Genomic DNA, 27147 nt, shown 5'->3' with positions numbered 1-27147 from the left:
CTCCACGGATCGGTCCATTTCGTTCCGGGTACGGTTGACATCATGCGTACCCGGAAGAATCAAATGGACAGTGACATTTCACCAACGAGGCGTTTTGGGGAGGTATTTTCTGTTTTAGAGTTTTACTCGCTACAGGGTGTACTTTGAGGGTTTTGACTCTGCACACCGTTTACATGCATAAAAACCTTCATAACACACAAGGGGACGGGTACTAACCAGAAAAGCATGACATGGGACCTTTAAAATCTATAAATGTGAGATGAAAAAACTAAAAATTACATATATTTTTCACAACAAATTTCCAATGCAATGTCCCTACCATTGTAAACGACTATGCATACAGAATCTTCAAGAACACATTATTTTAAAGAGGCGTGAAGAGCTAATCATTTGTACTTTATTTATAGATGGCAGAAATAGCCGGATCAACATCCAGAGAGGAAACCCTGAAGGAAAGTGGGCCCCCCGCCAAACTTGGACAAGGTGCTGTATAGTTCTTATAAGAATTGTTATTCATTTTGTTTCAGTAATTCTTTGATTGCATACCCTTTAATTTCATATTGCAAAAAATATTTGTACATCTGATAAGTTAAATCAGTTGATTGTGACCTTATCACAAAAAGTCAGTGCCTTGATACATCCTGCTTCGTAATAATGCATGAAATCGTCATGCATTAATTAATGTAATATTATAAAAGCTGAACAAGGCCAGAATGTGGGTGAACAGAGAGATGGGTACATTTGTTAGTGGTTTGGGTGGAGAGAGTGTAAGGCATCCTTGCATTAAGTTTGACTGCCCTGGCATATTTCTAAGAGATGGAGTTCATTTCACCAATTTGGGAAATTATATGTTTTTCAGTAACCTTAAAAAGTCCCTTGAGGCTACAAGGGTAGACATTAAGGGTAAAAAGCCACTGGCCTTCCGGGCCGGTGGAATTGTATTGTCACTGGCCCACCATTGTAAGCACTGGCCCGGAGCACTCGTCCAAAGAAAAAAAGACTAATAATGAAGAAAATTAACACATTTTTTGCAATAGTAATTTATGCACTAACTACATTACTACTTGTAGTACAACATTTGAATCATCAGTTCTTCCTCATTTTCCTCAATTGTTCATATTTAGTTTATTAAAATATTGATATTGTGGTCATTGCTAAAAAATGTTTGCTATTGTTATGAGTATTATTATTTGTATAATGCGCTTTCTGCCTTCCTCTCATTATCAGGAGTTAGAAATGTAATGGCTATGTAATAGATTTGATTAGAACCTTCATTATCCTAAACTGCTGGGACATTTCCCTAAAGCCAATACCTTTATATTTTTCTACTCTTCACTTACTTGTCAGCATAGGTCGGCATTGATGTACAGAGCCGACAGAAGACCTTGTTTATATTGGCATCATATTGAGCGGTGCAGCCAGTGACGCATCCTAAAACCAGGAAGTAAGCTGCTGGTTCCCTCCACAAAAAGCAATGGGATTTCTCCACATGGTTTTGGAAAATAGCTGGAAATAAGGTCTGTGGAAAACAAACCTGTTTGATAAATGCACGTTTTGTTCAGCCGGATAATCTCCACATTTCTACCCTACTTTTATAATTTTCGAATCATAAATCTAATGATAGATTATAAAAGGGTTTTAGGACGCGTCACTGCACCACTCTATAGAAGCCAACTCCATCGATCAAGCTGGCTGAAACTTTCTCTCCCTCTTCTTCTCATGCTCCCTGTCACTCTCCTTTAACTTCTCCGGTGACTTTCTTTTATTTGAAGATAGTTTTTTGCCCGGCGCTTGGCCGGTTACCGGTGGTATTAAAAACATTTTGGCGAATGGTTAGGTGGCGCGATAGGCTATAGTGAAGGAGCGCGCTCACGGGAGCCTGCTCGCGCTGCGCTCCGCAGCAAACAGCTGTTTGCTTTTCACCCAACAAGACAACCGACTCACCACACGGAACGCTATGTTGTAGCGTTAATAAACGAAACAATTTAACTAAATTGCTAGTCAAAATACCAATACCACAGGACCTTTTTTTTTTTTTTTAAAGCAATATTTGTAGTGGCCCGAGCGGGCAAGTGGAAAGTACGTTATGCTGGCCCGGGGTGTCTAAATAGTGCTTCCGGGCCAGCGGGCCATTTATAATGTCGAGCCCTGGGCTACAATCTAAAGTGTTTCTGCATTTTGGATTCTAGCCTCAACAGGATATGTATATTTAACAAGAATAACTTTTAAATTTGACAGGGCAGTCCTCCTTGTGTAAGGACGTCTTCACCTGCTCACACTATTTTTTTTAAATGTGTAATTGAATTAAACAGTTCACTCGCATTCTGTGTTCTTCCTCTCTCTTAAACTTTAGTCCCCCTGTCTTGTTTCTCTCTTTCCCTCACTCATCTTAGTCCCTCTGTTTTGTTTCTGTCTTTCCCTCACTCATCTTCCCCAGCCTCACCAGCCTCATCAGCCTCACCCAGCTGTGGTGTGTCTGTTCTCTTTCTTCTCAATTTTGGATGTGGCCCAGGAGGAAGCGCAGCCACTTCAAGACACTAGTACGGGCCTACGTGCTAAAGACACGACCGTCATTGGCCAGATCACAGACGGCGACGAGACGTCGTACAGAGAGGAGGTCGAAAACCTGACATCTTGGTGCCAGGATAACAACCTCCATCTCAACGTCAGCAAAACCAAGGAGCTGATTGTGGATTACAGGAAGCAGCAGAGAGAGGGACACGCCCCCATCGCCATCAATGGGACTACGGTGGAGAGAGTCAGCGGCTTCAGATTCCTCGGTGTCGATCACGGACACGGCTGCATCACGACCTGGTACGGCAGCTGCACCGCCCTTAACCGTAAGGCTTTACAGAGGGTGGTGAAAACTGCACAGCACATCACCAGGACGGAGCTGCCATCCATGGAGGACCTTCACTCCCAGCGGCTCAGGAAGAAAGCCCTGAGATTATGTTTATGTTAGAAATGTTTTGGCACATTTGTTCCTATTCTGCTAATCCCATGTACTTTTTAAATTAATAATAGTATGTTCATCTTGATGGTTAACTTGTAATATTGTAATCATCTTAGTTAGAAATGCTGTTTCCACCCCAACCTCTGCTGCTGAATGATTTTATATATTGTTACTGAAAGTGCTTGTCTTTGACATTATAATGATTACACCAGAAAGTCACTCTTTGTGAGATTTATTTGTTCACATTTTTCCCAGCCACAAGATTATTTCATTCATTGGAGGCCTCAACGCTGGGTGAAGGTATTGATGCACGGATCAATGCAATCCTTTACAACAGCATTCCACTATGGTTGGGGATGTCTGTAAAAAAAGGAGAAATAATCTTAAACCAAATAAGTGTCGCAATATAGGGAAACAAACTGACAAAAACATATCAATTAGATCAGAATACATTTACATTGTTACAGCAGAAAAGAGCCTAAGACAGCCTAATGTTACTTAAAGTATGCATACAAAAAGTATTAAAGATTAAAAACAAGAAATTATGATAAAAAAAGTTACACATTTTACAAAATACACATCCTGTATCAGTTTGGAGGATTTAGCAGCCAGGTATATTACACAGTCTTAGCGGCATATGCCACTAAGACTGTGTAATATACCTGGCTGCTAAATCCTCCAAACTGATACAGGATGTGTATATATATATATATATATACACATGGTTGGTATCTAACAACAAGGGGTGTTGTACTGTGTTTATGGAAACATTTTACACCTTTCCTTCAAGTATTATACGTTTTAGTTACTTGTTGGGTACTTACCATGATTAATCACAGTTACTATCCTTGTACTCCATCACATTTCAAAGAGAAATCAGCAGTGAGGATCTCAGCCTGCCGTCACTGACGTTGAACCACAAAACTAAAACATCAACCGTTAGCAGTTAGCACTCAGAGCTCACAGCTCCTCACATCTGTTCAGAAACTATAGACAAAAGTTAAACAACTACAAACCACAGACTGTCTGTGTCATGGTGAATACAGTCGCTGCTTTATTTATGTCTGTATGACGTGGACGGAGCAGCTACAGGTTACAGGCTACAGGCCTGATCAATCCGATCTCCATTCAGAAAACACGCATTTTAAAGGTTTTTCGCCTGCCGTCTGTCTGCAGACTTGTCAAAGCATTAATTCCTGGTTTTTACTAACCGGTATCAGTATGTAGTTACTTCGGCATCATTTTGAAACGTGTATTACAATTAAATCACGGTCAAATATGTTCATTTTGTTGTAGTTGTAGCCCCCTAGCCAGCGCTAGGGGGCTTGTTTGAATGATGCGAGTAAACACTGACAGCCACGGTGAAACTCAAGTGTTTCTTTAGAGCGATGCGATAAGAGCGATTAGAGCGAAGCGAATATTCGCATCGCGTCCGGTGTGAACGCGGCATCAGCGATACAATGAGAGAAACACAGAAGAAGAGAGAGACGAGAGCGCGGCAGAGAGAAGCAGAGAGGAAAGTGAGTGAAGAGAAGAGTTAGCGATACAGGGAGAGAAGCGGAGAGGAGAGTGAGTGAAGAGAAGAGTTAGCGATACAGGGAGATGAGAGAGTGGCAGACAGGGAGAGAAGACGGAGAGGAGAGTGAACAGGCGTGTTAGCGGCAGACAGGTAGAGAAGACGGAGAGAAGAGAGCAGCAGACAGGGAGAGAATACAGAGAGGAGAGTGAACAGGCGTGTTAGCAGCAGACAGGGAGAGACAAATAATTACATGGCGCTCTCCAAGAAGAGGAAAGTGGACAGTTTAACCCTGAGTGGACTCATTCATGTTCATCCTGCTCACTGGGAGCACAGAACCAGTGTGTCTCATCTGTTCAGAGACCGTGGCGCTCATTACAAGTGCCAAAACGCCACTATGAGACAAAACACAGAGTGTTTGACCAAACTCATTCAGAACTGAGGTCAAACTAGAAGTCTCAGAGCACAATATGATCAGTCTACCAGGATCAAAATTAAAACTAAATGTTGTTCCAGGCTAACCAATGAGAATGGCCCTGACACCATTTCAGCCCAGATTGAGCTCCAGCTCAATTCTCGCACTGAACAAAAAAAAGCGAGCGAGGGACAGCAATATAAGAGGGAAAGAAAGATAAACTGTTAAATTGTTATGATGTGTAAAGACGCTACACTTTATTTTATTTATCTAAAATTAACCCACATTTTCAAAAGCTATTTTATTTATTTTCTTGCAGCTCGAGAGGAACATTACACATATCCACAGTATTTTACTGTATATCCGTATAGTTCAATGTTAATTGACAATAAATATTGTTGTTTATGAATTGTACTTTCTTTATTTGATTGGCAGTCAGTTGTTGATTACATGCAGACGTTGATAAAGCTACAGGCTACTTCAATATATATCACATTAATTCATAAAGCAACTTAGACATTTTGACCTCGTTGAATTTTAATTGAATACCCCTGATCTAGATAATTGGAACGGCTCTTATCGTGGCTGCCACTGAGGTACTTCTGGGTCATTTCATTCCGTTAGGAAGGTTCCTAAGCAAAACTGACTATTCGACCGCAAACCTAGTGACTCTTCTCTGATACAGAGCAGGCCCTGTGATGCTAAGGATGCTGGGAAAGAGGTGGAGCCTGCAGAAAATCAAGGTGTTGTCCAGTTGTCTCGAGCAGAGGCAAAGCAGGCCTGGCTGACAGCAGGGGGTGACACTGAGAGGGCTGCCAGACAGGCTCTGAGGGATAGACTCTCCAAGGTGACACATGAAGGAAGCTTAGAAATGCACCATCATATTTCATCTGTCCTTTGTTTAGAGATGGCATCATTTTCTTCTTCGCCCCACCCTCAGGTGAAGGAGCTGAGTCCACTGGGCTTCAGTGATGAAGCTCCTTGTCATGAGGCTCTGAGGCAGAGTGGGGGGGAGGTGAGGGGGGCCCTGGCCCTATTGCAGAGGCCCCTTCTGGAGCCCTTCCACAAACACATTTGGAGTGACAAGCCCGAGCCTCCCGTAGACATCCATCACCCCGACAAACAGGTGAGCACAGGAAAAACATCGGGTCTGGAAATGTGTTTGGAACGGATCCACAAAAAACTATTTATGAAAAATATAAATCACACAGTATTCATTACACATTCAAATAATTTTCATTTGCGATTTTAATAAAGACCCTTTGATGCAGTCCCGGATGTGTTTAACCAGAGATTTCCAGAGGGAGGGGGCAGCGATGGAACAGTCTCTATCCCAAAATACATATGTGAATACAGCTGGTCGGCACCCATTTAACCCCTGAGCCACACTCACCTATATGTCATTAGCTAATATACAACCTGATCTCACCAGAATGCGTGACTCCACCACGACTCCTTAACACCGCATTGCGTAGTGGAGTCACGAACTTTGCTACATTTACGTGTCTGCACCACGCAAACAACCCCAATGTAAAGTGAATGAGGCTCCTTTGTCGTGGTGCACACACGCATTTCTACAACGTCCAGCAGTGAGCTTTTATTCTATAAAACGTTTTTTTTAAATCTACTTTATAGATTGTAGTAACTCACGGGAGGCTTCTTTTATTTTATTTGTATTCATAATAATTTGTATTTTTCGTCAGAATGTATTATGGTGCATTAGTTACGAGTTTTTGTTCTCAAAAAACAGTGCATTGTGTGTAATACAACTGTGATTTTTATTAAATTAGTTAGTTTTTAAGGAAGGCCAGAGCTTCAGCTGTGTCAAATAGATTGTTCCCTTTAGTTAACGGTTTTTAAAAGATAATTATATTCCTATTTGATCATGTCCCCTATTGTATTATGGAGAGCAATGTGAGTCCATTCCTATTGGATAACGGATAATTGTACACCCGGAAGTAAGTATTCTCCTTACTGTCGATTGATTTTACAGTGATATCTGCACTACTCATCAACTCAAAAACACCAGATTATCCTTGTTGATTACACAACATTGATTGGTTTAAGTTATGTACAATGCTTTTGTAATTTCCCCCTTCGATTCGGAGAAACACATATTTGTTCAGTTTAGGATGGCCGAAGACACTACACTACCCAGAATCCTCAGCTATTGTTCCGCTTTGTCTCAAGCTCTGTGATTGGTTGACCTCCAACTGCATTCTATATGAAAAAAACGTTTCGTAAAAGATAAAATCATACTTTATTCAGCAGTGCTTGCTTTACTCTTTGAAAGTCATCATATGAATGCATTGTAATAAATGGTTTGGCTGCATTAAATATTACACATCTGTCGTAGTTCTTTATTTATCTACAGAGATACATTTATTTATCTATTTATCTGCCTCAGAATAGACAGGAAACTATTCTTTTACCGTTCTGTTTTAATTTCACAATAAAGTTATAGTAATAATTTGTTTTGATATTATTGTTTTGTATTAACTACTAGACCGCTGGGTCATGTTAAGACCATATTTTCTGTGTTGCTGTGGGGTTTTTCCATCGCTTTTGTGTTACAAATATCAAAACAATAACAGAATATATCCGTTGTAAACTAAACCAGAAACAGCAGTATATTTTATTTTGTTAACACTGTAAACTTGACAGCTTTTTAACCCAAACCACCTACTGGTTAAAGCACGTTATTACACGTTTAGAGTAATTGCAATGCAGGTAGATTGTGTTACTTTTTAATGACTGTTTAAAATGCCTTTTTCTTAATGTCTTTCATTTTTGTAAAGCACTTTTTAATGTGTTATATTCGATGAAAACATTTAAATATTAAGAGTACATACAAAATAGTGGGAAAGTAGAAGGTCAATGATATAAATATAGAATAGAAAATATCAACAAGATACTGTAAGTGATCTCTACAATAAAACAGTGTATTGCCTGATAGGGGGATGTGTAAAACAGACACACTAATAAGGCTTTATTTAAACATTAAAGAATACTTTAGGTTAAGGTCTTCTTTTAAATAAGCAAAAAGCGTTGGGGGTATCTATCTACAGATACATATTAAGCCTGACAAAGTACTTAACGTCTAATATATTGCATGGTTTGTTTTGGAACTTGACAATCAAGTTTCCTGCAATGTTAACTATGTTGAAGCACCTATTTTAACTGATATTATACATATTTATTATACTCTTATAAGATGTATGTAGATAGAATAAGAAATGTGCAGAATATGTTTAATGTAGCAAAAGTTTGTGACTCCACCACGCAATGCGGTGTTAAGGAGTCGTGGTGGAGTCACACATTCTGGTGAGATCAGGTTTCTAATATAAGCTTTGCTAGTTTGTTAAAATGTTACCATGTACAATTGTTTGAAGTACAGAAGTTTACTAACCCTATACCTTAAACCTAAAATGTGCAATATACTGTATGAGTCAGTACCAGCAGCTATTTTATTTAGGTCCGTAGCTATATCTACATACTTTGTGCTGACAGACATTTTAGGTCCAGTGAATCTGTTTTACTTTGGAATCTTCCTTACATATAACATGTATGCAAAACAGTATAAGGAAGTGTGATTTATTGTTTTGGTTTTAATCGTCTCTAATAAATGCCCACACCGGGTTATATTTTGGACTTTCTGCCGCAACCCGGTATCACGGCAAGACGTGAACATGTGACGATTTACCATGCTGGGAGACGTGAATATGTCACGATTTCGTCCCCTTCAAACGTGACAGCTACACGGTATTGTTAACCCATGTTAACCAGTGGAGAAATAACCGGAAATACCAAGCAAATGCTACTCCGACGTAATGATTTATTTTTTAATAGTCACACTCGATTACGGCGATTTTCTTGTTGCCCCAGCTGGTCGACACCTCTTTTAGCATAAACAAAGGCTACATTAATGTATTAAATCGATGTTAATCCGTGCGTGTGGATGTGGAATTAACAGACGTGACGTTGTGCGATTGAGTTGCCAAGCAACAGCTTCGGTTCATGTTAATTTACAAACTATTCAACTACAACCGTAGTTATATTTAAAAACATGTTAGAAGGCCTCACGAAATACTTTAATGCACATTCAAATGTAAATGTGAAGGAATGTGTGTATAACAAAATACATCGGTCATTAAACGAAACCGGAAACAGACGTAGGCAAGATCCTCAGCTCGATGATTGGATGGTTATCCGCAATGCATGCTGGGATTTGGTGTTTATGTGATGTGAAATCTGAAAACGTTTTTTAAAAATACAATAATACTTTATTACGAGTGTGCTTGCTTTTCTCTTTGAAAGTCATCACATAACGGCATTGTAATACACGGTTTCGGCTGCATTAAGTATTACATATCTGCCGTAATTCTCTATTTATAGAGCCCTGCTGAGAAGACTTCTGGACAAACAGGAGTACTGCCGCCAAAACTGAAGATGTGACGTGGATCATAAATATATAAGCAATTATACAACATCTTACATTTATTTTCACACAATACGTCTCCTTGCAGTATCAACACTAATTCGGCTGACTTTTATATTTGATCCAATTGGTAGATAGGCTGTATTTAAACCATAACCGTGCACAGCTGATAGAAAGGGACACCTGGTGGTCAAAGCACGTTATTGAATTGTATTATTTTATTATTATATATTAATAGGAGGATGTGCAAAACAGACAAACTAATAAGGCTTAATTTAAACATTAAAGAGTACTTTAGGTTAAGGTCTTATTTTGAATAAGAAAAAAGCTTTAAGAAGAATATGGAGGGATGAAACCCTCTTGAAACCGCAGGTCCTTCCTTCCTGCAGCGGTCAGACTTTACAACCAGCACTGCCCCTAGTAGACCCTCACACCACAACACAGACTATAACACCCCTTGCTGCTAAATACAAACCAACTTTGTGCTATATGTGCAATATATATATGCCATTAATAACTGTGTAATTTATACCTGGCCACTAAATCAATATATATGCCGTTTTGTTTTTGATCTGTATTTTTGAAAATGATGTAACTTTTTATCTTTTTTTTAGCATATTGTTTATTATATTATAACTTAGTACTTTTTTAGCATATTGTTTATTTTATTATAACTTGGTACTTTTTTAACGCATGTAAGATATGCAACACTAAGCTGTCTGTGGCTCTTTCCTGCTGTAACGCTGCACATTTCCCCTCTGTGGAACTAATAAAGGTATTCTGATTCTTTAATGGTCACACATGCAGAGCACACAGCACACACAGTGACATTTGTATCTACAGATAAATATTAAGCCTGACAAAGTACTTAACGTCTAATATATTTCTTTCCTGCAATGTTAACTATGTTTAAGCACTTATTTGTTTATTATTTGTTTATTATTAAACTGATATTATACATATGTATTATACTCTTATAAGATGTATGTAGATAGTATAAGAAATGTGCAGAATGACAGTTTAATGGTGGAGTATAAACACATATTGATAGATGTCTTGTAATGCACTGTTGAGGAACCTGCGACCCAAGTTTTTCATTCATTGCATAACTACACAGTAGTTGTGTATATGATATGTCAATAAACCTTAGCTTATAAAATCTTGAAATCTTGAAAGGGATGTGCAAACTAGTCATTATATACAGTCTTTAATTAACTGTAGAGAATAATGAGTAATGAATAATACTTTATAGGGATCCTATTAATATCTAATAATAAAATAATAAAATTCAATAACGTGCTTTAACCACCAGATGTCCCTTTATATCAGCTCTGCACCGTTATGCTGTAAATACAGCCTATGTCTTGCCGTGATACCGGGTTGGCCTCTGCCTCCTTGCTTGGTCGGGCCGCTCAATTGTCAGCTTCACAATTGGATAATGTTATCACGAATCATGGATTTTAACTGGTGTTGCTCTGAACTAAAGCCTTTGTGATATTTTGACATCTTGTTGGATTCTTCTGAAAAAAAATTCTGTTCCAGCGCATATGTCGGAGGTTACTGGCCGTGTACAATCTCCCCAGCTGGGGCCGCTGTGAGCTGGCTCTGTCCCTGCTCCTGGAGCACAGCGCAACCTACTCCCTGGAGGATGTAGTGCAGGCTGTGAGAGAGTCCCACGACAGGGAGTTCATCCGGAGAGTGCTGGCTAAAGAGTGTCCCATCTGCCTGTCTGTGTTCCCCCACAGCAAGGTACTGACACAGTCCTGGGCAGATCTCGGAGGGGGGGCCACAGGGGCCAGTGTAACACTGAGCTTCGGACCCTGTGGCCCCCCCTCCAAAAGTATATACCTATGTTCTTGCATTTTATGAAAGTGTTGCAACCAATTATGTGCTCTAACCTAGGCCAAAGTTAACAGGGATGTTTTTCTTTTTTTCAGTAATGTAATTGAACACATCTTAACTAAGTTACTGAAACACATTTTGTGACTAAAACAAATGCCAACAAATATTAAGAAATAAAATTAAAACAAAAATGTTGGTTGCATATATAATGTATTTAGTAACCCAGACTCCTTTTAATGTTCTGTATCTTGGGCCAAAGTAACTAATACAAGCTAACTAAAAGAATTGTAACCAAATCATTGACACAAACTCTGTTAAGTAATCAAACACCAATAAGGGTATTTTATGTTTTTTTATGCGCCATGACTTTATACTAAACAAAAAAAATGGTATCTTGACCACTATCTTTGTCTCCTTTTTCCCGTATTAAATGTGCACCTCTCATTCAATTATTGGCCCTATCACGGCCCCCCCAGTCAAATGTATCTGGAACACAGTGAATGTCTGTACGAGTGTTGCAGTGTTACTGTATCTTAAGTTCTTTCCTCCTTTCTCCCTCTCTTCCTTCAGATGCAATCCCTGACGTCCTGTCAGTGTTCTGTGTGCTGCGGATGTTTCCAGCAGCACTTCACCATTGCTGTGAGGGACAAACACATCAGAGACATGGTTTGTCCCGTCTGCTGGGAGCCCGATATCAACGACCCCGAGCACCTCAACAGCTACTTCTCCACCCTGGACATACAGGTATGAAATTCAATGTGCAGATGAATGACTGCAGAGCAGACCGTGACTATTATGTGGGGATGTCATTCTCCGAGTCATGTCATTCTCCAGCAGAGCAAGTTTGGTGTTACACAGCTAATATGATAGCTTCCTCTATGGAGGTTTACAGTGTCAAAACTGTTTGCTATTGGTCAGCATTCATTCAAAACTTCACACTTACTTTTGAGATATTTTACACATCAAGTTTCAAAGGTTTTATTGTCACATGCACAGTAGCTACAGTGTAGATGATGAAAATCCCAGTTCCCAGGCTCCCCCAACAATGCAACATACATATATATAATACATTGCAATGCCAATGTGCAAGTAATGCAGATGTAGTAAACTATATACAGAAATCAAATGTGATATCAATACAGCATCACTGTATGCTGCTTGTATCTTGAAGAAGCAATAATTCATTTTAAATTCCTTTTACTGACCTACAAAGCCTTGCATAATCAAGCACCTTCATATGTCAGTGACTGCCTATAATGTTACATCCCAAATAAAACTCTCAGATCTTCCACTGCCTTGCTTTTAGAAGTTCCTAAATTATACAAGTAATCTGGGGGGATGTAAACTGTTTAGCTGAAGAGGCAGCAATAGATGATGCATATATTTGTTACATACACCTTTTATCTGTAATGTTTAACAGCTTGTTGCATCAATAGGTTCTGTCATGCTGCCGCACCCGTACTCTCACACTGCTTTAAGAGCTTGTTTTTTTGAGAGTTTTGAGCTTGTTCTGGGTCAGTGTGTGTTAATATTCAGGTTATTGACATGCGAGTGAAGCTTGAACTTGCTTAGTGATATTTCAGTCCTGGCTCAGCGGGGAATCTCCAGGACTAATGTAGAGTTGTTTGGCTCTGAAATTACTTTTATTTATTTTATAATGGGTACCATTTTGTCATAGCAAACGTTGGTCGTCATAACTTCATTGTCACATATGAAGTACTGTTTGCGAGATGATTGTTAAAAAAACAAAAAAAACACCGGTTATTAAGTTGTTATTTTCTATTATAAGTAGAAGCAGCAAATAGCACATTCTTAATTTAAGCCCCCATAAAAATTCAAGATCCTACACTTACCGTAATGCTTGTTGATGGCATCTTTTCTTAGATCTTTGCTGCCTTGTAAATACCTTCAACTGTGGAATACCCCCAGTTTGTAATGCAGGCTTTCTGTTATGAGCCCAAAAGTAAAAAAACATGATGACTTTTCTCTCTTCTCGTGATCAGGTTTTTTTTTCTCTGAGTAAACAAAGCTGCTTCACAGACACAGAAGACATTATACAGTTGTTTTCACTGACTGAATACAAATAAACTTTTCAAGTTCTATACAAATGTGTTGTAAAATATCATCCCCAGCTCATCAAGAACTAACTTTTACATTTCTTTGGTTCTTGCTACCTCCAGGGATTGAGTTGTACGTTGTGTTGTTGTGTTTTGTGCTTCAGCTGCGGGAGTGTCTGGAGCCAGAGGTGTACGAGCTGTTCCACAAGAAGCTGACGGAGCAGGCTCTCATCAAGGACCCCAAGTTCCTGTGGTGCTGTCATGTGAGTACCAGGGGGCACTCTTGGCTTTGTCAACAAAAATGATGGCGAACAAATGTCATTTAAGTACAATTTTCTTAAGTCAATGGAAGCTTTTATAACATTAAAGACAATGTGCAATGTTTACTGACTAAAATGTATTTGAATTATTGTTACATATTTTGTTGAGTTGTGTACTTACATTATCCAAACTATACATTTTCTCTGGTTGTCTGCCAGAAGCTGTCATACATTTACATTTTATTCAGTTTTAGTAAAACATTTTTACTATAACATACTATACACCTTTTAGATCTTGGTAGTTTTTAACTCAACTTTTAACCAAATGAAGTTTACAGAGATACAAGCTGAGCAAACTCAGCCTTTAGCTCGTGGCTTTTGGGAAACACAGATTTTTAACGTGAAATTGCTATAGTCTGTGTTTTAACGGTTTTAATCACAGGGTCCTTTTGATTTACAGCGGAGGAGACTTCTGCAAATAATTTAGCTCCTGGGTGAAACCTTGATCTTAAAGTGTCAGAGTAAAGAGCTGGGGGAACACTGATTTACAATGAAACTAATGTATTCTGTGTTATACAATTTATTTACTAATGTTGTGCTTCCTTTTGGAGAAGTAGAGGCCTTATCCAATTCCCTGTAGTAAAAATCCTGAATCCATTACATCGCATTTGATTATTGTTCTGAAGGAGAACCTCCCCAATTACAAATGTTATGTTTAAAGAGCTCTATTTTTGTGTCTGCACAATCAGCACTCTTATCACGCTTGTTTAACATAACATCCTTTGATCAGTAGAGGCGTCTAAATTGGCTGCAAAGTCTGTGTTTAATGCAATGTCTGCAGTGGTCTATACATTTAAAACAGCTGATTCTTACAGTACCTTAGGTCCACATGGATTTATACTGTATGACACATTTTTTCAGTTCATTAAATCCCTACAGCCATCTAAAGATAGCAGGACACTGTATGTTGATGAATCAGGTCGCTTCTCCTCTAATATTTTCCTCCTCTCCTCAGTGTTCATATGGGTTCATCTATGATGGCGACCAGCTGAAAGTCACCTGTTTCCAGTGTCGCAACAGTTTCTGTGCTCAGTGTAAGAAGCCTGTGAGTATGATGTGTTCCACTCTCTGTTGTGCTGATCGCCTTCTTTTCTTTCTCGTTTGATCTCTCCAAAATTATTTTGTTATCTTCTCTTCTCACCCTCATCATTGAAGTTCTATCCTAAAAACATGTTAACATGATGTAAGACAAGGACATATAAATGATGTCAGGTCCAGAGGCAGAAGAAGTACGCAGATCATTGGCTTGTAGCAATAATAGTGTGAATTAAAGTGCAAAAATACTCAGTTACAAGTAAAAGTCCTGCATTCAAAATAGTACTTCAGCAAAAGTAAAAAAGTATTAGCATCAAAATATACTTTAAGAACCAAAAGTACCCATTATGCAAAATGGCACATTTAAGCACCATATATTTTTAATTATATTATGATAACTTTTGATGTTGATTTTTCCATCGCTAAAATGTAGCACTTAAAGGTAAAGTTGGGGTTTATTTAAATGACTTTATATATTACTACTGGGTAGCTTAACTTATTATAATATATAAAATACTATAATAGGAAGTCATTGTGAAAACAGAAAAGAAAGTTCAATCATGAGAGACGTGATGTATGAAATACATGTTTAATACCGGACACGTGGTATAGAAAATTATGATTGACAGATTACAACAATGAATCAACTGATGTTTGGAGATTAGGCCCCGGTTTGTAGGATATCATTCAGGAGGGGAAAACCGCTCCGATGAACCCCCCGGGGTCTAGACACTGGTGGTGGTGATAATGGTTCGGTCTGGTCTGGAGGAAGAAGGATTAGCTTGGCCCTGAATTAGGAGACAGGAGGCGAAGGGGTGGAGGCGGGTTGTGCGTTGACACCTGAAATGACAACTGACAGAGAGGGAAGAGCAGATTTAAAGGGTTTAGCAGGTTTAATGATTGCTAGCTGGGGAGTACCGCCCCTGATTACTTAATGGGAGAAGAGCTTGAAGTGACGTGTAACACCAGGGGGTATGGTCTTCCTTCTTGAACTTGCGCTAAGCTTCATTTCAATCATGAGAGACGTGATGTATGAAATACATGTTTAATACCGGACACGTGGTATAGAAAATTATGATTGACAGATTACAACAATGAATCAACTGATGTTTGGAGATTAGGCCCCGGTTTGTAGGATATCATTCAGGAGGGGAAAACCGCTCCGATGAACCCCCAAAGAGAAGAGAAGTAAGAAGTGCTGAGATGTGAAGCATTTCTTACCTTGCTGGCTGATTGAGGAGATCTGTGGATGAAATTAGATAACACAGGGACATGATGAGATTGTCGGAATAACTGTAGGGTTAATGTGAACGCCAACCATGCTTAGCGCCTGCATGTTGGATTAGACGATGCTGACCCACTGGCCGCAACCTGCATGCGCAGGGTTAAACATGACGCTGACCCACCGGCCGCAACCTGCACGCGCAGGGTTAAACATGACGCTGACCCGCTGGCCGCAACCTGTACACACAGGGTTAAACAAAAGCTGACCCATAGGCCGCAACCTGTACACACAGGGTTAAACAAAATGCTGACCCATAGGCCGCAACCTGTACACACAGGGTTAAACAAATGCTGACCCATAGGCCGCAACCTGCACACGCAGGGTTAAACAAATGCTGACCCATAGGCCGCAACCTGTACACACAGGGTTAAACAAATGCTGACCCATAGGCCGCAACCTGCACACACAGGGTTAAACAAATGCTGACCCATAGGCCGCAACCTGTACACACAGGGTTAAACATGACACTGACCTACTCGCCCTGCACGTGCAGGGTTTAAACATAATGCGGACCCACTGGCCGCAACCTGCGCGGCAGGATTCAATACGAGCGAACCTGAAGGTCACGACGATATGAAGTGTTTAAACATGAACACGGTGACACGTACATGTGCTGACTTGCTAAGACCACCACCAGTTGTATGTATAAATACCGTTTAGTGTTCGGACCTTGGATGGCCAGCACGCACGGATGTCCGGGCGAATGTGGGATATGAAGGCGGAGGAGGACCACCGTCCGAGTTGGCAGGGAGGAGGGAGATATGCCTTGAATGGCTGCACCTGTCTGAACGAAAGCCCTGATATGCTATTAGACGCCACCACCAGTTATATGCATATTTACCATAGGTAAACTGAAGAGATCTTGATTGGCGGCACGAGCCGATGTCCGGTGAAGAGGGAGATGTAGACGATATAATGCCCGAGAGCTGTTAGCTTGAGTACGGTGATGCATGAATATCGTAACCTGGTTTACCACGAGCCAAGTGAGCATGAACCCGAGAATATGAATGAAGTGCCGGATGCACGCAGAAAAGACGTACGCTTAGTTAAATACTGAGACATGACCCATGATATAGTATATCTTAATTAGCGTTAAGTGTGCCGGGATGAGTCATAGATGCTGATGAGCTGATTGAGTGATTAAGACTGTCTTCTATCATCTGAAGTGAGGATGATGGAGGGACGCTAGTGTTAGATCCAGCAAGTGTGATAATAAATGTGTAGAAATAGTGGAAATCTGAATGATCTCATGCAGATATCCCCCCCAAAACGGAGGATGTGCAGTGCACGTCCTTAAGTCGGGGAAAACACGGTCGTCGTGAGGCCAGCGGATGCCACGTCCAGGAAACGGGAGATGATGTGTGCCGAAGAATCCGCATGCAAAGTACGGTTGCCCGGTGAGGAAGAGCAACTGTCGTTGAAGACGTTTATGTGGATGCACGCAGTTGGTTAGAGGAACGATAATACCATGAGCTTGATGTGATGGCTAGGAACTCCGGTGTGAGACTGGGCCTGTAGTTCCTCATGATTAGGAACGCTGTGCTCCTGGAGGAGTCTCTTCTGTTTCTTCTTCTCTTTTCCCAGTTGAGCGGAGTTGTAGTTTAGTAATGTTGTATTTGAACGCTAGATGCGTGAAGGCAACGCATTAGGAGATCTCCCTGAGCAGTGGGTGATTTGAACTGGGGAGAGACGCTATTAATATTATTACCCGAATAGCCGGTGCACGCGTAGTTTCTCCTACTTGACTTAAGGCTGAAAGAGTTCCGCTGAACGATGATGGGAACATTAAAGCGCGTCGTAATATCTGCTTTGAAGAGCCAGCCTTGGCCTGCACGCTATTAGATTACATTATCTCAGTGCGTAGAAAGGGGGGAACATTGACCTTGTCATCGAGATTGCCCTGAGCATTTACCGAATTGTATTAAGTAATCTGTCGACAGGCTGTAAACAGAAAAGCTGAAATTGAAACTAATAAATACTCAGTTACCTCTAATCATTAACCGAGTTTGTATAATGTAGTTACTCTGTGTGTTGCTGCTAGCATACATAACATCTGACGTGGGAACGTTACTCGTGAATGGAGCTACGGAGCTGCTAGAAAGACAGTGGAACCCGGTGCATTCCTCCGTCTGGATGTGGAGCACTTTTGCTAAATGTTTAGACAAAGTGCTCGTGTTACGCCCTTACATGATAAACTCTTATTGCACTTTGGCAACGAGCATTCTCCACGTCGAAGCGGGTGAAGTTAACCACGCCTCGGAGCGCGTTCTCTCCGCCCACCTCCGCAGTGTGCTCCGCTGCATGTAGCAGCTGTGTGTGTAAACTGCCCCGTCCCCTCGCGATGGGGGAGAGAGATCTCATCTGATCGAAAATACATCATAGGCGCATTTGTTTGTCCTTTGCATATTAGAACGAGTTGTGACACTAGACTGCGATATAATGTTTTTTTTTTTTGTTTTTTTTTTTGTAGCAATAAACATGACATATATTTATAAATGTCTCCGGTACTGATAAAAAGACCAATAACGTTGGAGCTTACGCACGTAAACACACTGCTGACGTCACAATGAATCGACGACTGAATTAGTTGCAACTAATTTGGTAATCGATTTGATCGATTAGTCGATTAGTTGTTGCACCCTTAGTCGCTGCAACTCTGACTACTTTTACATCCAGGCTGAAGACTTTTCTTTTGTCGCTGCTTTTAATTGAACTATTCATATCTTAGACTGCACTGTACTTTGATCCATGTACTTTTTCTTTTAATGTTTATTTTATTAGCTTCCTTTTAAATGACTGATTTTAAATGCCATTTCTTAATGTCTTTCATTTTTTAAAGCAATTTGAATTGCCTTGTATTGAAAGTGCTATATAAATAAACTTGCCTTGCTGCCAAGGAGATGTTGTTGTCGCAGATCTAGCCGTTGGTGCACCAAGAAACGGAATATTCTTAGTGGAGAAGAAAAAGAGAAAACCGATCATTTAGTCAATAATCATTAAATTAATATTGGGAGTGAATTCCTAATTTATTTAGTATCTGGTCATAAACAGGATAATGTGCAGCGACTTGTTCATTGAGGAAAAGAAGCCCTACGAAACGCCATTCATTTCAGGAAACGCTGTGTTGAAGCTTGAACCTGCGTTTAGTTACTGAGCATTGTAATGAGTAATTACCCGACTGCATTAGTAATGCAAGTAATACGTTACTGAAACTCCATACTGTAGCACGTTACCCCCAACACTGCCTGAAGCTCACCTTAACCCTGACTAGAGGTAGCAATACATAGTGTTGAACTTCCTGTCGGCTCCCAGACCGTAGTCGAGGAAACGGGGGGGGGGGTGACTCTCTGTCCTCTCCCAGGGCAGAAGCAACACGCTTCTGGTTCAATAACTCATTTTATCGGAAAGACTGGAGAGAGGCGAGCTCTTCTTGGGAGGTCGTTGCATTATTTAGCTCTCCTGTTTCGCAAGATAGATTTCGCAAGATCACAGACCTTCCTTTTTTCTGCTGCCTCGTTTATTTCTAGAAAACATGTATCCCGCTCGCTCATACCATGCCCATGCACACATGCACACGCCACACCCCTCTCTTAAGGGTAGCGATCTCACTCTGCATGACCCAAATGTCGTAACAATATACGAAACATCTCGTGAATTTGTTGCAACTGCCTTTGCCAGCGTTACCCTGACGCCTGTTGAAGTGAGCGCAGGAGGAATAGCTTCAATGGGATAGCTTAAGCCCTGCCTGCCTGCCTGCAGGAGGGGTTGTAGTTGAAGCCAGAATGGGTAAAACTCCGCATGTGATGAGGACCCGTTCCGCGTGAAGCCGGAAGCGCCGCATTAGGCGGCCCTGATGCCAGTGATGCCTTCTCAAGAGACTGAAGCGTACGTCAGTTGTTTGCGTGAAGTAGCCATTCCCATTAGGCCGGAGGAACTTCCATGGAGCCCGATTTCCTTGTCTTTTCCTCCCGCGTCTGGGCTTGCGGGACGGCCGGCTGACCCGCTACCCGACTGGGGAACGCCGCCTGTAGCTTAATCCGCGATACTGCGGAGCTGATGAATAAATGCCTGGAGCTGGAACGAAGCCCTCAGCTGGGACAAAGCCCTGCTGCTGCTTGGCTTAACCATGAACACCGTGACGCGTACACTTGTGCGTTGACACCTGAAATGACAACTGACAGAGAGGGAAGAGCAGATTTAAAGGGTTTAGCAGGTGCAATGATTGCTAACTGGGGAGTACCGCCCCTGATTACTTAATGGGAGAAGAGCTTGCAGTGACGTGTAACACCAGGGGGTATGGTCTTCCTTCTTGAACTTGCGCTAAGCTTCATGTCTGTGAAGGGAGAGTCCACGCTTGGACAACATTTCCACCAATCATTGCTGTAGCATTGGAAAGCTCACACTCAGGACATGGAACTCAATGGGGAAGCTTTTTAGACAAGTCAGAGTCGGAGTTTAATAGTAAAGTAATTATTACCAACTAAAGTGGCAACTGATTGTTTTTTATTTATAGGCACTACGTCTATTTAATCCATCTAAAAGGCATTGAGAGAAAATTGGGTAGACATTATTTTCTCTCTCAAATGGTCTGCAGCAGCTAAGTTATTTCAAATGTAGAGACCTCTCTATTTAAATGGAAAAATGTAAAGTTGTATCCACCTGCTCATTCTGTCGACCATAAATGCTTCATGGAAGGTAAGGTTTGATCTCTGGCTTGTCTTTCACCACCTCTTTATGTCCTTTGACATGTGACACACATGCAGTGCTTGAATTGGAATGGAAAAGGTGCCAGTACTCTAAAATCAGCAACTTTTTCAAGTCAATTTTATATATACAGCCCACAAACAAGAATTTGGCTACTATAATGCTGGTGGGTTTGTCTCTTTACTACTGTATATTTTAGAAAGGTTCACTGTACTTAACATTTTTTATGATAGGCAGCGGATATGGCTAAAGCTGAGTAAGGTCAATATCAACTGAAAATATAGCAATCAAAGTCTAGATCTTCTGCTGAAGACACATGAAGCAGAGACCTTTCAGGTGAGAGCCCCTCTGGTGGTGTTCAACATTAATGACAAGGAAACAAAGCTCTGGTCAGAAGCATTTTTTATAAAAAGCTTTAACAAAATTAAGTATTTCTGTACATTTTGAATGCAATCTAACTTTCCAACTCAGAAAACGAAAAACGAAAAAGTGCCAAAAGTCTTCTCACATGGCTGAGCTGCTTTGAAATATACTTCACCACTGAAGAATACAAATATGTATAAAGTAAACTATGATGCAATCTAACTTTCCAACTCAGAAAAATGATAAAGAGCATGAACAAAGAACATGTAAAAACAAATGCAAAATTTGCACAATCTAAAATGAGAAACTGTAACTGCAAGTAACAAAGTCTGAGCCATGGTAAAGAGTTACATTGAACACCAAGCTGATCAGATAACTCTCTGGTTGGTCTGAAGTCCTTCTATCTCCAGGATCTGTACAAATCGGCACATTATGCCAAAAGTCTTCTCACTGGGTGAGCTGCTTTGCAATATACTTCACATTGTTAGAAAAGGCTCCAGAAGGCCTTGGGGACATCAGTATCAGGGGCTGGAGCTGGACAGGCTCTTTCATCAGCACTTCTCCTTCCCTTTGCCAGCCAGGACCTCACATACTGTTCCGGATTGAACTGTCCTAGTGATGGTCCATTACATTTAATGAAAACCAGGTTGGACAGTCGGCTGACAGAGAGAGCATTCCTTTTTGCAGTAAGGATATCGTTCATGCAGCTGAATGCCCGCTCACACTCACTAGTGGAGACAGCGATGGTTCGGACTGCTTTCAGTAGAGGCTCCATGGCAGCAGGTGTACGGGATGCCCTGGTTTCCTTGTATTCGCGAAAGCCCTGAACAGTCTCTCTTCTGTCCACTTTCAGCACTTCGCACAAACGTAGCACCTCTACGTCCCCATACTGTACGTCTAACTCCTCTTCAGGCCAACTTCCAGGATGGATAACTTTCATGTCCTGGATTAGCTGATTGTCCCGGGCCTCCCGGCCATGTAATGGGATTTCTCTTGTGCTGACATGAGAGGAGGTTGTGGAAGTCATTCTGTGTCTCAGATTCTCTACCATACTGCGGAAAAACTGACCTGCATGAATCTGTACAAGCCTGCCATTCTCACGCAGGGCAACACCCTTGAAGGACTTCTCAGCTAGAGCTGTATGAACTGTAGTCATGTGTGGGCCAGGCATGGTGACCATGGATTCAAAAACTCGTATTTCTCGAGTTAAGAGCCTATCTGCTGTAGGCAGTGTCATCTCTCTTTTTTGGAGTTGCCGAGAGAGGTCGCTGAGCTCTGTGAGCGCATCGTACATCAGTCCCAGATTGCTGACAAACGTTGCAGATGTGAGCACATCATCCAGGCCCTTGTACTTTGCTCTGTCTCTGGAATCCCTGCTCGTGTCGTTTGCAGCATTTGTGAAGTGATCATGAAGCACTCGGTAGTTTTCCCAGACTGCTCTGACGCTCCTTTCACTTGAAGCCACCCAGCGGATGGACAAAACACGCCCTATCACCAGGAGACGCTGTCCGACTGCTTGCGCACACTGCGCTAACTGCCTCTGATTTTTGGGGGAGGCATGGAACAAGGAATAGAGTTTGTCAAAAAAGATCTGGAAATGATTGAGCCCTGAGACCTCCTTGACCACATCCCCAACTGCCAGCTCTAGACGATGATTGGAGCAGTGCCACACAAACAGGCTTGGGAATTTACTACACAACTGGGTAGCAACGCCTGTTCTCTTCCCTAGCATGATTGAAGCCCCATCACATGCAAAAGAAACGAAACACTGACCTAAAAAGTCCTCGTTAAAATCTCTTCCTAGACACTCCATTAACGCCTTTGTGATGTCATCAGCCGTTGTTCCATCCAACTCGATCAGCTCCCAAAAAAACGTTTCGGGCTCAGCATCAGCTAATGCTGAGCGTAGACACACAACAAGCACCGTTTTACCACTAATAGTGGTAGATTCATCGACCAAAACACAGAGTTTTCTTTGGTTTTCTGTAATGTCTTTTGCCATTTTTTTTCTTCAGCTCATGAGCTATGTGGTCGATGATTTCGCCACAGGTTTTATTGGAGTGCAAAACCCTGCCCACGTTCAGCCCATTCAGTTTCTGTACATTCAAATCAATTGGCATGTCTGTGAATGGCCGGCTATGTTTGCCAATTTTATATGCCGTTCGAAAAACTCTGATAGTGGTGTCTAATTCAGATTTATGCATAGCCTGCACTTGATGTTGAATAGTTTCACGTGAAAAAGATGTAAGGATGTCAGCAGCTTTTACATGGGCTTTTGATTCTTTATGTTCTTTGATTTTTTTTCTCAGGCTAGCTTGTTGTTTGCCCTTGTCAACACCGAAATGAGACACTGCACACTCACCCCATTCAGTTGACAGTTTCAGTCCTTGTCCAGTGTGTATTCCCAAAGATTTGACATGATCTCTGCATATCCGACATCCTAGCTTCTTATCTTTAAGAAGGAGCCATGCATTGGTCTTGCAAAAATATTGCACCTGGTCCGTTGTCCAGCAGTCAGGTGCATCGCTTTGCCCGGTGTTGGTGGTGGCAGTTGCGCCAGCAGCAGCTAACGTTAGAGGCTCTGGAGGAGGCGGCGGAGCTAGTGCTAATGCTAATGCACTAGAACTTGGAGCAGGAGGATCAACCAAAGAAAGCTCCCCATCAGACACAATTTCCAACACAGGCACAGCATTCTCTGTATTTGAAGTTTCTTCCGGCGACAACCGCTGTCTTTTTGCACTTTTATTAATCCACGCTAACATTTTAGAAATGCTAATTTGTGACGTGACTTGCTTTCCTTCTCTCGGGGGCGTGCCTGCTCTGTTCTATCACTCTACATAGCCACCCACTGGGTGGGAGTTGCACTGCATAAACACAACACACGTACATCTAGGTATGTAAATTGTAAAGCATTAAAACATGGTTTTACTAACAGTTTTCAGTATGTTGTTACTTCGGCATTATTATTATTATTATTTTGAAACGTGTATTACTATTAAATCACGGTCAAATAGGTTAATTTTGACATAGTCGTTTCCACCACAGTATTTACATGGAGAAGATAAGCCCCGCCCCCTCTCCAGCACTTTCTGTTTGAATGACAGGAGTAAACAGCTGACAGCCGCTGTGAAACTCCAGCGGTTAGAGCGATGAGAATGTCCGTTCGGCACCTCATGACGCATCTACTGAGTACCGGGCGGCTGTATATATATATATGGATGTATAATAAGAACGGCGGGAGAGTGTTGAGTACTGGCACGGTGCATGAGTACCGGAGTACCGCCAGCATGCCGGTACTGAGCAAGAAGTGCCGGTACTCCATGGGTCAGAACCAGAAGTGCCGGTACTGCGTACCGGTGAGTACCGGCCCAATTCCAGCACTGCGACACATGTATAGTGAGATGGAGACTTGACCTGCGTCTTGAAGGCAAAAAGCAGAGACATGACTCGGTGTCCCATAAATATTGAAAAAAGGCAATGTGAAATGTAACGTGTTTGGATCTCCACCAAATTGTCATCAATAATAAGTACCATCACACAACCACGGTGTGTATCATTTACACAAACTAATCCACACCATGAGTTGCAGCCTCTGGCATCAGATTAAAGAACTTTGATGATACGTTAAATATACACCTAAATAAATATATTGGTAGTTTCCCCTCCTTTACAGTGTATCACCTTTTATCCTCCCTGCTGTCTCGCCAATGTTTCTGACAGACACTCATTAATGTGACAGTTTCTGCTTTGGGTTATTTAAAAAGATTCATTTGTAAGATTGTTATTAATAACCTTTCAATTATCTATAGTAATAATTTAATGCATGAGGATTTTGAACAATTGGTTGTGGTATACATAGTGAAGTAAAATAAAACATAATAATGATTACTAAGAGTTGTTCCCGTCAGTTTAATTGAGTTAAACTCCCCGGCTCTTACCAAGGAGCACAGAGGATTAAGCAGAGGAACATGAGATTCACTCTCTGATTTTCATTGTAAAGCGTGCACTTCACCCAGGAAGAGGACGGGTGGTTACCAATGGTTACTGTGTGTGTGTGTGTGTGTGTGTGTGTGTGTGTGTGTGTGTGTGTGTGTGTGTGTGTGTGTGTGTGTGTGTGTGTGTGTGTGTGTGTGTGTGTGTGTGTGTGTGTGTGTGTGTGTGTGTGTGTGTGTGTGTGTGTGTGTGTGTGTGTGTGTGTTGTCTCTGCAGTGGGAGTCTCAGCATGCAGGCCTGTCCTGTGAACAGTACCAGTCCTGGAAGAGAGAGAACGATCCAGAGTACCAGAGACAGGGCCTGGCTGGATACCTGCGGGACAACGGCATCAGTAAGCACACACACACACACACACACACACACACACACACACACACACACACACACACACACACACACACACACACACACACACACACACACACACACACACACACACACACACACACACACACACACACACACTAATTGAGTGCTTGCGGGTGGTAGAAAGCTGTACGGAAGTGCTTAATCCCCCTCTCTTCCACAAAGGTGGCAAACTCAGCTGAGACAAACTGTGGGCCGTTATCTGTAGTGATGGCGTTAGGACTGCCCCACCGAGCAAACAGAGAGGAGAGGAAGTCTGTGACCACCCGAGCCGTTACGGACCCCGTGGCGACCACCTCTGGCCATTTCGAATGGAGGTCGTAGGCCACCAGGAGGAAGCGTTGGTGGTGTGGGACGCCATGGAGTTCCCCACAGATGTCCAGCTGCATGTGCTCCCAAGGCGCGCGCGGCCACTGCAAGGGCTGCAGGGGTGGTGGGGGAGGCGGGACAGTTTTGCCACTAACCATTGTCTCTATATCTCGATCTATGTCCGGCCACCACACCAAATCCCTGCAGCGCTGTTTCACCTTCACGATACCCAGGTGGCCCTTGTGCGCCATAGCCAATACGCGTGCCCTGAGGTTGATGGGGACGAACGTGCGGAGGACCCGGGCCACGCAGACACCGTTCCAGCAGGTCAGCTCGTCCTTGACCCGATGAAAAGACGCCAGCTCCTCCGGGAACTTCGCAGGCCATCCCTCCCGTATGTAAGTGCGGAGCCGGGAGAGCGTGGGGTCCTCCTCCGACGCGAGCCAAAGGTCCTCCAGGGAACCCGCGGCTTGAAGCGGGACGTGGAGCTCGAGTATGAGCTCTGACTCTGTTGCGTCCGGGCCCGCACCGGGCGCTGGGGTGGGGGTGGCGCGGGAGAGCAGGTCAGCCACCACATTCTCCCTGCCGGGAGTAAACACTGTGGTGAAGTCATACGGCAGGAGTCTCTCTGACCAGCGGTAGATCCTCAGCGGTTTGTGCCCCGACCCCGATGTAGCAAGCAGGGCTGTAAGAGCCTGATGGTCAGTACGCAATGTAAAATGTCTCCCATACACGTGCCACCGCTCGCACGCCCAGAGGCAGGCCAGCGCCTCCCGCTCCCCACCGAGTATTTCTGTTCGGCCGAGTTGAGGAACCGAGAGGCGAAGGCCACCGGGCGTTCCGTGCCCCCCTGGATCTGGGACAGCACCGCCCCTATTGCCGTATTGGACACAGGTCACGAACGTGGGGCTCGCCAGGTCAAAGAATGTGAGCACCGGCGTTGAGGTCAGCTGGTGAATAGCGGCAGAGCGGGCCGGGGTCCAGTCCCAGACCGCGTCCTGTTTCAGGAGTTTGCGTAGTGGGGAGATGGTCGAGGAGTACTGAGGAAGGAAACGCAGGTAGTAGGCCGTCATCCCCAGAAACGAAGACTGGACAGGACGGCTCAGGCAGGCACAGCTGAGGCCGTCGGCGGTCAGGCGGAACCCCACGAACTCGATGGCTGGAACGGCGAAGGTGCACTTTTCCCCATTGAGTGTGAGGTTGTGACTGGTGAGGACGTCCAGCACCCTAGCCAGGCATTCGTCATGAACGGCTATGAACCACTATGCTCCTCCATGTGGATCATTTAACTAAAGATGATCAGGAATGGCTAAACTAGACTATGTTTTAAACATTGTAAAAACAACAACATTCCGGTAACAAACAACTGGAAAGAGAAGGGTTTGAGCAGCATTTTTAGAAGGGCTTCAGCCTTCAATAGAACTACAGTGATAGAGAGATGAGAGAATACCCACAATTGATAACATGAATAATTATCAATTACTAGCTTATTTTTTATTTTCTTTGTTTGTGCACAAGCATTGACGTTTTTAGATACAGTACCAGTCAGAA

The 27147-nt window shown here is 42.4% G+C and overlaps 1 protein-coding gene across 4 annotated transcripts in view; it reads left to right on the top strand.

Annotated features, from left to right (window-relative positions):
• The window catches only part of LOC117561326 (E3 ubiquitin-protein ligase RNF31-like), a 180365-nt gene that overhangs the window by 138817 nt on the left and 14401 nt on the right, over positions 1–27147 (top strand). For 2 of the 4 annotated variants that reach the window (XR_004571346.1, XM_034238623.1), the window contains exons 12-18: positions 5570–5731; positions 5825–6010; positions 10865–11071; positions 11735–11908; positions 13386–13484; positions 14497–14586; positions 25138–25252. Coding sequence is in view for 3 of the 4 variants with exons in the window: in XM_034238623.1 (XP_034094514.1) it covers positions 5570–5731; positions 5825–6010; positions 10865–11071; positions 11735–11908; positions 13386–13484; positions 14497–14586; positions 25138–25252 (1033 nt within the window). In the remaining variant the exon portion in view is untranslated. The remainder of the gene's footprint in view (positions 1–5569; positions 5732–5824; positions 6011–10864; positions 11072–11734; positions 11909–13385; positions 13485–14496; positions 14587–25137; positions 25253–27147) is intronic. The other 2 variants (XM_034238624.1, XM_034238625.1) reach the window with 2 other exon arrangements.

Source organism: Gymnodraco acuticeps, unplaced genomic scaffold (assembly GCF_902827175.1).
Source record: "Gymnodraco acuticeps unplaced genomic scaffold, fGymAcu1.1, whole genome shotgun sequence".
NCBI classification, from domain to species: domain Eukaryota; kingdom Metazoa; phylum Chordata; class Actinopteri; order Perciformes; family Bathydraconidae; genus Gymnodraco; species Gymnodraco acuticeps.
Note: the sequence above shows the minus strand (reverse complement) of the source record. Positions and strands in the feature narration are given on the sequence as shown.